This window comes from Ceratina calcarata, unplaced genomic scaffold (genome assembly GCF_001652005.2).
Source record: "Ceratina calcarata isolate Rehan_Ccalc_2016 unplaced genomic scaffold, ASM165200v1 scaffold493.2, whole genome shotgun sequence".
Taxonomy (NCBI): Eukaryota; Metazoa; Arthropoda; class Insecta; order Hymenoptera; family Apidae; genus Ceratina; species Ceratina calcarata.
The window spans coordinates 222,870-233,065 of record NW_017173655.1 but is presented as its reverse complement, the minus strand read 5'-3'; the positions used below and the strand labels follow the sequence as shown (position 1 = coordinate 233,065).

At 37.4% G+C, this 10,196-nt stretch overlaps 2 protein-coding genes and 1 long non-coding RNA gene across 7 annotated transcripts; 2 read left to right on the top strand and 1 right to left on the bottom strand.

The window, feature by feature from the left end:
- On the bottom strand, window positions 1-7,594 carry LOC108628057 (SIN3-HDAC complex-associated factor). Of its 5 annotated transcripts, XM_026816171.1 has the most exons (8): window positions 4,445-4,530; window positions 3,599-3,929; window positions 3,379-3,499; window positions 3,201-3,299; window positions 2,947-3,100; window positions 2,683-2,860; window positions 2,437-2,602; window positions 1-2,362 (listed from the first exon to the last, which is right to left on the bottom strand). In XM_026816171.1, exons 4-8 carry the CDS (start codon window positions 3,272-3,274, stop codon window positions 1,738-1,740), a joined length of 1,197 nt encoding a protein of 398 aa, XP_026671972.1. In that variant the 5' UTR covers window positions 3,275-3,299; window positions 3,379-3,499; window positions 3,599-3,929; window positions 4,445-4,530; the 3' UTR covers window positions 1-1,737. The 5 variants fall into 5 exon arrangements, with proteins under 5 accessions (XP_026671972.1, XP_017885223.1, XP_026671971.1 ...); XM_018029734.2 differs by lacking the exons at window positions 3,379-3,499; window positions 4,445-4,530 and adding an exon at window positions 7,547-7,594; XM_026816170.1 differs by lacking the exon at window positions 3,379-3,499.
- On the top strand, window positions 4,846-6,447 carry LOC108628060 (uncharacterized). The gene is made up of 4 exons (XR_001916764.2): window positions 4,846-4,937; window positions 5,148-5,211; window positions 5,272-5,344; window positions 5,465-6,447. It is a non-coding gene; the product is annotated as an uncharacterized LOC108628060 (long non-coding RNA).
- A 1,211-nt stretch (window positions 7,595-8,805) lies between the features above and the next one.
- Window positions 8,806-10,190, top strand: Rab21 (RAS oncogene family member Rab21). The gene is made up of 4 exons (XM_018029663.2): window positions 8,806-9,117; window positions 9,447-9,614; window positions 9,679-9,797; window positions 9,870-10,190. Exons 1-4 carry the CDS (start codon window positions 8,977-8,979, stop codon window positions 10,111-10,113), a joined length of 672 nt encoding a protein of 223 aa, XP_017885152.1. The 5' UTR covers window positions 8,806-8,976; the 3' UTR covers window positions 10,114-10,190.
- The last annotated feature ends 6 nt before the right edge of the window (window positions 10,191-10,196 follow it).

The following is a 10,196-nucleotide window of genomic DNA, read 5'->3' as shown; positions in this document are numbered from 1 at the left end:
TAATTTCACATACGTATAAAGAAGTTTGTATCATATATGACGCTTTATAGGATCAATTACCAAGTATTGCACTAGCTTAGTCTTGATCACATAGTCAAACGACGTGCTCGAATAAAAAATTTATATTATTTACCGAATCATTTGTCCCTGGTATAAAATAAATGCATATCTTTCACACATCTTTGGTTTCATTCGTAAGATTATGTGAGCTATAAATGCATTACTGTTAATCTCTCTATGATCGTTTATAGGTACATGTTATTTTAGAGGCATACCACGTGAAATGGTTTGATTTTAAGAAAAATGTGGTCACTCCTGGGTTAGAATTTGGATAGCTTTTGTGCGTATAAGATTATGTATCGAAAAAGAAAACAGGACATTGTTAATATGTAAGAAGGAGTTAAAAACGATAATCCAATGATCACAGTAATCTGTTTCGAACAGGTACCTCTGTGTGCTTTTGTTCGGTCGTGTGCCCATCTCTGAAAACTAGGAACCAACAGTTTTCACTTATTTAGCATTACACTTATTTCGTATAATCGCCGCTACTCTGGTGTTAATCAATTGTTTCTTTTTATACATTGATGCAGTCACCCTGAAATATTATAACAAAGTTTCTCTGGTCCAGTTTGCCAATCTGATTGCCGTGTTCTTATTCATTTTTTTTTCTTCCTCTAATAATACTGCCTAAATATATCATCATAGTGATATGATGCTATGTAACAGACTTCGTTTATTTTAATAATAAAGTTACCCTCCGTATTATTGCTATTTGCGGGCCAGGATTTACAGTACCTGAATACATTTTTCTCTTAAGTTGAATTACTTAATTTTAACGTCATGGACCTTTGCATGAATCATTTCAAAATGCACCTGGTACAATGTAGCTATCATGACCCTAAGTGAATTCTCCGCTCTCTCTTATTTTCGTTTTTAATTTTTGGACCCAAACGTTTGAAGTATTATGATTGGCATCTTGGAACTTCTATACAAATATTCACATAGATAATTGCGATGATAGATAACCCAGAGAACGAAAAGCCGTGGATAAGAAAACGTTCGTACCATTAGAGTACATTAACTAATGCTTAATTATAAACTGCCATTTCATGAATAACAATCTTCTAATTCGTTACATTACAATGTTCATCACAGCATTTTGATGCACGTAGCTAATTATTACGCATAGAAAATAATTGATAACATCCCGCGAGTCGATGTCACTCGTCGAGAGATAGCAATTACTAATTTATGGCAGTTTATGAGCATTTTACATGTATCCTACAAACGGCGTTCAGTAGAAAAATCGTGCTCTTTTTCAGCTGATCATTTTTAAAAATCATCCGATAGACGACGAGCGAACTCTTACGTCCAGAAAGACAATATTACATACATAATAATATATATTTATATATACATATTTATATATATATATTTTTTGTCAACAATCAACGACCAAGGACGTAGATCCTGCAACCATTCCTAAGAGCACTATCTGTCTACTGCACATCAATAACATTTACCCTAATTACAAGTAATTAGTTTCTTCTCGCCATTTATAACATTATAAACTCTTGTCCCTTAGTGCTGGATATGATAAAACTTAAACACCCTTATCCAAGACCTTTGTTAACTGGTACGGTGATGATAGAAATGCGCAACACACGAATTTGCATCGTAGCATACATCTAACTAGATAAGAAAAAATATAAATTAAAATTCTACGAGAGACTGACATTAATTAGAGACTGACTGCCTGGCGGAGGCTGCGTGCATGGCAAAATCGACGAGTGGATTATTTGGGACGGTAACGATGGAGTGTGAATTATTACTGCTTAAAGCGACATTGGCAGACGAAACTAAGGATAATGGCTTACAAGATAACTGATCGATCTGTTTGATAGGTACCAACTTGATTGGCACGTCTGTTTTTAACCTGACAGCTTCCGATACTGGTATAGCTTTTAGTTGAACACTCTTCAATGGTTGTATTTTAACTGCCGGCGGCTTTACGGTAGCACTTGTGTTTTGAATAATTTTGGTAATCTTACTCTCGCCAACTCCTTGGTTGGAACATTCGTCATAGCCGGAATCGGACGACGAGTCACTGAACATTTTGCTTGTTTGCTTCGAGACCGTCGCCTCGGTACCAGACTCGACACTATGGGCAGGACTAGCGGACGCCGAACTGTGGACAGGACTAGCCGACGCAGAACTATGCGCAGGACTGCAGCTCATTGCACTAGTTTGTTGCCGTCGTTGTTGTCTAGCTATGCAACCGATGCAGGGTTTTATAAGCGAGGGATCTACTATCACTTCTCCGTATGGACCCTTGAATATTGTTCCACAACAAATGATTTCCCTGAGACATGACATATAAACGTTTTAATAAAAGTAAATTGTTAATCTTAAGTCAAGAATAAAATTAAGACTAACCTTTTAAAGTACGTTAAATCGATAAAACCATTAACAGTTAAGTCATCCTTTACTTCTGGATTATCCTGTATGTTTAATTGTTTTTCAGTTACTGGAATATCATCACTACCTATAGGACTACCAGCACGACTTGAACCCTTGCTACCATTCCCGTTCAAATAATCTTCTAAATAAACAAGAAAATATAGATTACAAAATTATATTTCTGATTTCAATACTTATTATTTTAATGAATTGGACACCAACCTACTAAGTCATCGTTAATTGCTGGGCTTTCTTCTCGATCTCTATCTGCTTTTAGATACAGGTGCTTCTTCTTCATAATCTTTTCAAACTTCTCCGGTAAATCTTTTATCTTTTTTTTATTTTTCGATTTAAATTTAGTCAGCGATTTAATTCCAGGTCCTGCACGTGCATCTACTACCTGTAGTACAAATAAAATAAAATTGTTTATTAATAACTGTGTATTTAACTAATCATTGAAAATAAATCGAATCCATTAAGACTCACATGTCTCCAATTGCGATTACTTCCTGCCGGTAATTTTTTCCATCTTTTTACCAAAAGCACGCATGCATTACAAATTTCTCCAGTTCTTCTCTCTTCAAGCTGGAAGCATTCCATAAAATCATCCTCATATTTTTTGCTGTCTGTGAACCGGGAGCTGCAAAAAGAAAAGACAAGATAATACACTGTTATAACGTTTAATTAATGGGACGTACCGTTCGTGCATAAAGTACATCATTGACCTATGTATTATTTACCTGCTTGATTTGGCTTTACAAATGCAGCATCCGGTACTAGATCGATACACCTTTGGCTTATGAAAACTAAACATTTTGCACGTTATTTTCAGACTGCTTCTGTAAAAGTCGAAAAGTTAAATGACATTTTTAAATCGACGATAAAACAAGGCGATATTAAAAGATTTTAAGATCTTACATAAAGAAATCATATCATATGATAATAAATTCACAAAAAACCAATAAAAATTTATCCCAACCAAACACATTCCAATATACGCTTTGCAATTTATTAACTGTTTATTACTGTAAGCAAATACCTACAAAGAAGAATTGAATATAGGCAGAGGAATAAAAAATAATTGTAGGTAAATCAGTCATTCCGTACGCTTAAAATGCCGTCCTGAAAGTTATTATACCTTTGACACTGAGAACAGCATGTTTCGATGGCTCGTGACAGTAGCACGAAAATTAGCTCCGTTTTCTGTCCCGTACGGTATGTATAAAAATCATGTATAAAAAGTTCAACCGCGATAATTCGTCGTGACGAGAAAACCACTGATCGTCATCATCTTTATTATACTTGTTTACATCAATTCGTTGCCACTTCTTTCTGTAACTAACACCGCGATTTCGGCTTGACAGTGTATACGTGCAAGACGCTACGCGTTGTGACGCACGCACGCACGCACGCTACTAGGGGGCGTCCATAATCTCACGAATCCCCACTTTATATTACACACGATAAAACTGCAAAGAAAAACAATGTGCTAAAGGAGATCGACACTTTTACACAGAACAATTTCTTTTCTATACAGAATCTGTTCGCTTGTCATCGTATTATACACCGCGCTGTGTCATCTAAAAACCACTATCAGCTTACGAATCTAAAATCTAAACAATACTTTCCCAGAGATTTGTACTAATGTAGCTCTAATCAAGACGCTTATCTAGATAAAGCGTGCAATTCGTCACTAAATTCTTGTATTTATATTGTTGTTATCGATGTAATGTAAAAGAGTGCAATTATTTTCGATGGTCAAAGACTGTAATTTGCAGATATACGTTGTAAACATATGAATAGAAAGATCGTGTGAGCGAATGTACAATTTTATTATTAAACGGTCGAAAACGAATATCAATGTGAAAAGAAAGAGAAATAGAAGCTTGCGGTCCGCCAACAAAATACGGGTCTAAAAATAGGAAACGTGAAACCACAACAAAGTGCAACGTGCGAAAAATACATTGCCTACGTATGTACATACATATGTATACACGTGAGTCGCGGAATTACTTGAAACATCCTCTCTTGTTTCCTCCATGAGAGTTTCCAGATTTGAATACAGAAAATTCAATAGGACAAGTTAAATACAGTGAGAACCGCGAGAAACATTTCGAAGTATTGATAGGATCTGCATTTCCGAAATAATTATCGTCTTATCGTTTTGTATTTATCTCGTAACACCTTCGCTTAATTAAAATTCAGATCTGCGAAGTTGACGTGCCGTGCATCGCGGATAGCGTCCATTAAAATTTTGCCATCTACAGGGGTGTGTTTCGCTTGAGCAATTGCATTGGCTATTTGGAAATGCTTATTCGGTAACCGTCATAGTAAAATGCGACGCACGACACGGAGGCAAACCAGTTTTCCTTCAATGCGCCGAATTTGCTCTGCATGCTGCCCATTCGTCCTTGTCTTTCTCAAGGATGATTTTGTTCGGGAACGTAATCAAGCTTACTCAACGATACGAAATTAAAGTATGTACTTCCGACGATATACCCATACGTATTTTTACTTGAAGTTATATTCCAAAATTGTAGTCAAGTAAGATCGACATGAAGGTCACGAAATTTATACATGTAAACGATGTAAATGAGTGTCAATGGCTAAGTTTCAGCGCAACATTAAACCCCCGCAATGCATCATGGATCTACCGGTTTGAATGCTAACGTCTTTCTCGGTTTCAGTGCGCGACATATTTTTTTTTCAACTCATTCTGGGAGTGGCGCCATCGGTAGTTGAAACGTCAAAGTAAGAATGTTGCAACGTACTGTACGCAAAAAATGTAAATGTGCTTTCGCCTCGTTGCAGTCAATGATCATAGTGGGGGACGATATGTAAGGGACATCAGACAGCACAGGAAGGGGGGAAGGAAAAAGAGGAGGTAAGAGCGATGTTGCCACGTGGTTTGTTGATCGGTTGCCTCTTCATCCTGATACAACTCAGATCTCTGACCCTGTTGCACGCATATTAAATGCTACCCATAATTCGTGTATTCGTTTAGGAAACCAATGTCAAGACCAAAATACAAGAGCTAACGTCAGATAAAAGAAGAACTCTTAAGATACGAAGACGTCAGATTTAACTACAATTCTTATTTCACATGATACATGCTTGATTTTGTGACGTAAACTTTACATGTAACTGATAAACACGAGCACGTCAATCATATTTGAGTTTTCGAAGACAGATATGATTTAAAAATAACATAGGATGAATTAACAACAACATTTTGATCACCTGAACTTCGTTTGCCTAATTACAATCAATATGTTTCACTGTATACCATTTCGTGGGGAATAAAATTATTCCTGAGACAATTAAAGTTGTTCGTGACACATCAGAAAAGAGAGATTGAAGAAAAAGAAGAACCAAAAGGAGTGCAGAACATGCCATGGCCCTGACACGCTAACTCTTAGTAGTTTAACTTTCGTTCTCACTTTTACAGTTGCTCTACGGTTTTAAAAATAGAAGAAGCAGCATCCCCCAATGTAAATATGGATTATATACGCGTTCTGGTAGAAATGAACTCAAATGAATTATCGTTGCTCTTCATACAGCTACGACAAACACGAACGCGAGATTGTTACCAATAATACCTACAAGTACTTCGACTTCGATTTCGTTTGAACTGATGTTTAACGATGTCGCAAGTATCTGATCGAGATGACCTACATTGTGATAAAACAGGTTCCGGTATTTTGGTCAGAATAAAAATACCGAGACGCATATTTTTCTACCTTTGTGACATGTAAACTTTCGAGTACAAAAATTACTTATAAATGATTACTGACGCATGCATCTTTATATTTTGTTAATTGTATGTATTAATATGAGACAATTGAACCATATCCGTCAAACATAAAGTATATTGATGTAATAATTATTATAACTGAGAAATGAAAAATATAGAATATGATATTATAGTAAAGAAAGTAAAGGAAATCTATTCATGCCCTGAAAAGCTTGTAAACAAAAGAAGTACGCTATGTGTGGAGCAATATTCGAAAATCGAGAATGTACAAGTTTCGAGTCCTTTTTTCTTATTTCGGACGAAGATCAATTTTCAGGGCATACGTGGTACTAAACGTGACTCGTGGGCCTCCCTTTTCGAGCGCGTTGGGCCCCTACCGAAGATTACTCGTGACAGGTCGTGTGCCATTTTCACGAAGACAAAAAAAGAAATCTACTACAGGCAAACGTGGTGCTACGAAACGAAGGACGTGCGCAAGCAGGAGACCGACATGGCGCGTGCCACTGTACAGTCCGTCGCCATCGCCGACTCCTTCCCTTCCCCCGTTCCAACCAACCCCGAACTGTACCGAATAACGTACAATACATCCATCTTGAAATATCAGATAAACACGATATTACCTCCTGGACAACGTTTCAGAAATTATTTGACGATTTCCCTGAAACGACCCATGTCACAACGCCGACTGACATATACTTTGACCGAACAATGTAATCGGAAAAGTGAACGATACGATACCCGCCACAAGCGGGCACGCCATGACAGATGATACGGCACGCACAAACAAACAAGTCCACTTGCCAAGTGGAACAGCCGCGCAAGTAAAACGCGGGAATCGTCGTTCATGTAGGGAATGTACGAAGCCTGATGATCGGCTGATATCTATCACGATTTACGTACAGATTCTCTGTACGTTATTCGATGTCCTGTCAACGTAACGATGAGTGCCGACAACGAAAAATCTACGACATGTACCACGGTACCGAACGATCTGGTGAAAGTTTCCGGCTACACTGACATAAAACAACAAAATTTGGACGATTACAGTGGCGTGTACCGAGGACGGATCAAGGGGATGGCTGATGATAACGCCGGAATGAAAAATAAATGTCAATTGTGTTCGGTGATGATACAGCAGCCTGGCAGATCAGTATCCGGAGCCGAAGACGCAGACGTCTCGGAACATATTTACCCGTAACGCGCGGTTAATTCCCCGTGACAATCCACAAAGCTGCTGACAGCGCGTCGCGTTATCAATACATCATATTTTCGTGACACGTGTTCGCGAAATTCATATTAATATGTTTAGATTAGTGACAGCAGAGTACTTACCTTTTCAATACAGGTGACGGCCAGATTTGAGAGTTCCTTTGCGCAGGCTCACGGCGCTGGCTCTGTTACATACTCTAGTCAAATAAGCAACCGTCGCACATTGGACACGCAATTTTTATTTTCGCCTGTCGTCATCTTCTCCACACGCGTGGAACACCCGTTTTTTACGAGTAGATTTACCGCGGATTACGTTTGTCCTATTCTAATAATATACAGAACTTAGATTACGATTTTACATAAAACTGACTTCCGGTAAGGGATTTGATTTTTGTCGGACGTCAGTTCGTTGACGTACCACCAGGGTACCAAGGCAATAGAAATCTTGGTTTTTAAGATACAAACGAACTTTAATCAACCGTTTTGAACCAACTTTAATACGTAAATCTACGTACAAACCAAAGGATCATTAATATATGGGACGAAATAACTTTTGTCAGAGTAATACAAGCGAAATTGCGGTGACTTAGTAACAGAGAAAGTAGCGCCATCTTCATGCATTACACGTATAATAAAAAAGAAATTATAAGTACACATATATAGATATATATTTTTTAATCTATCAAAGATACGTTTTATCAATGCGAGAAACACAGAAACTGGACAGTTTTTTAATATGATAATGAAACAATTACGGGACGTAAATCCTTCATGGTTTTCCTATTCAAAACAAATCTGTTCTGTCCCCGGTCACGTCACCCGAACCTGAATTTGGAGACAAGACGAAAGCAGACGAAAGATGAAATGAATATAAGCAAAATATGTGTACGTTTGACGATCGGTCGTTGCCGTTGTTACTGTCGTCAGTCGTGTAAGCATACAGAACTGAGATTAGAACAGCTGATTCCTTTCATTTTGACATTACTCAAAATAAAAATGCGTTTCATACTGGCTGTTTTCTCTCATACTCAACGATACTCACAAGTATCAATAATATTAAATTATCTTTGTCAAAATTCGTGAAAATGTATAGTAAAATGGTCTTCCCCCCACTCGTTGGAGTTTGTTGTCAAGGAAACCGTCTCGCCAGTTGTATGATCTTACTATAGATCAGCGCGATTTTCGCACCTGAGTGATCGAATGTAATTTACATTACGGTGGACAATATACTTTCTCTGGTACTGATCGAAGATTATGTTTCAGTAATTACGTATTATTCATACTATGCCGATCGAATACGAAATAAAGAAATCATGTGACTGTTCGTACGAACGCGTCGAAGAAAGGGACGCAGGATGAGGAGAAGAGTCACCCCACTATTTGCCCGCGTGGTGGGAGTTAAAACCGCGTGAGGGGCCCCACCCGTGGATATCACCAAGCGTTATGATCGTCACTCGTCAATATACTCTATAAATTGTGTTATCAACGATCATTCTACGCAATTGTCACTGTGATACTGACTTCTGAGTGTGTACATTAGTTATTTACAAATTATGGCCAGTTCGATCAGTACAACTGGTAATGGTTATAATTTCAAAGTAGTGTTGCTCGGTGAAGGATGTGTCGGGAAAACATCGGTTGCATTGCGATACGTTGAAAACAGATTCAATGATAAACACCTAAGTACATTGCAGGTGAAACATGTTTCTACAATTGACATCCTTTTCCTGTATTTTGTTTGCATCCTAAATTTACTGCATTCTGTATTTATGTAAAACTCAATACTGTATCATTCTTTTATGTTTAATAAATTGTGGGAGATAAGAAAACTTGTGACTCACTTAAGAGTAAGAGAATTCAGATTGGTTAAAAAGTTGGTACCAGAGACTTTCATGTTGTCATTGTTAATCTTAAGTTGTTACTAATAATGACGTTGAACTGAGATTGAAAAGAAACTGTATTTAGATTAAATTAAAGAGATGGTGTATATGATAAAATTGTACATGTTCTTGTATGCTTTCAGGCTTCTTTTCTAAACAAAAAATTAACAGTAAATGGGAAGAAAGTGAACCTGGCAATATGGGATACAGCTGGTCAAGAGAAATTTCATGCATTGGGACCAATATATTACAGGATGTCGAACGGCGCCGTTATAGTTTACGATGTCACAGATTATGATACATTCTTAAGGGTAAAGATTTAAAGAAGATTACTTTTACACTATCCTGTATCCTATATTAACGTTTTATTCACAGGTAATAAATTGGGTTACAGAACTTAGGAAAATGTTAGGCAGTGAAATCTGTTTAGCAATAGCTGGGAATAAAATAGATCTCGACAAGGACAGACGTGTTTACATCGAGGAAGCTGAAGAGTAAGTTCTACTCCAATTTTGTTGATTCTCCTTTTCGCAGGAATCTGGTTTAACACAATTTTTCATTGCCAGGTTCGCGAACAAAGCTGGCGCAATGCACTTTCACATTTCTGCCAAATTAGATGAGAACATCGAGGAAATGTTTCTTCAATTAACGTTGCGTATGATAGAACACGCAGACCTGATGGAACAAAAGTCCACATTAGCCAGAACGAAAAGTACTGTACGTCGCAATGTTGTTGTAGTTGAAGATGAGACTGAGGAAGCAGAACAAGTAAAGAGTTCCTGTTGCAGCGGTTCTTCTCATGCATCTTAATTCCAGACATCTGTTTCATGATCGATTCTAATTCTTGAATCAATCTTATATATAAATGTATATATATATGTATATGTATATAC

Bases quoted from the DNA above. Each gene is read 5' to 3' on its own strand.
- LOC108628057 (XM_018029732.2), bottom strand. From the start codon at position 4,482: ATGTTTCAAGTAATTCCGCGACTCACGTGTATACATAT. The intron at 2,861-2,946 runs GTGAGTCTTAAT...TTTGTACTACAG, and splicing joins GTAATCGCAATTGGAGACAT to GTAGTAGATGCACGTGCAGG. The intron at 2,603-2,682 runs GTTGGTGTCCAA...TTGTTTATTTAG, and splicing joins AATTAACGATGACTTAGTAG to AAGATTATTTGAACGGGAAT.
- Rab21 (XM_018029663.2), top strand. From the start codon at position 8,977: ATGGCCAGTTCGATCAGTACAACTGGTAATGGTTATAATTTCAAAGTA. The intron at 9,118-9,446 runs GTGAAACATGTT...GTATGCTTTCAG, and splicing joins AACACCTAAGTACATTGCAG to GCTTCTTTTCTAAACAAAAA. The intron at 9,615-9,678 runs GTAAAGATTTAA...TTTTATTCACAG, and splicing joins ATTATGATACATTCTTAAGG to GTAATAAATTGGGTTACAGA.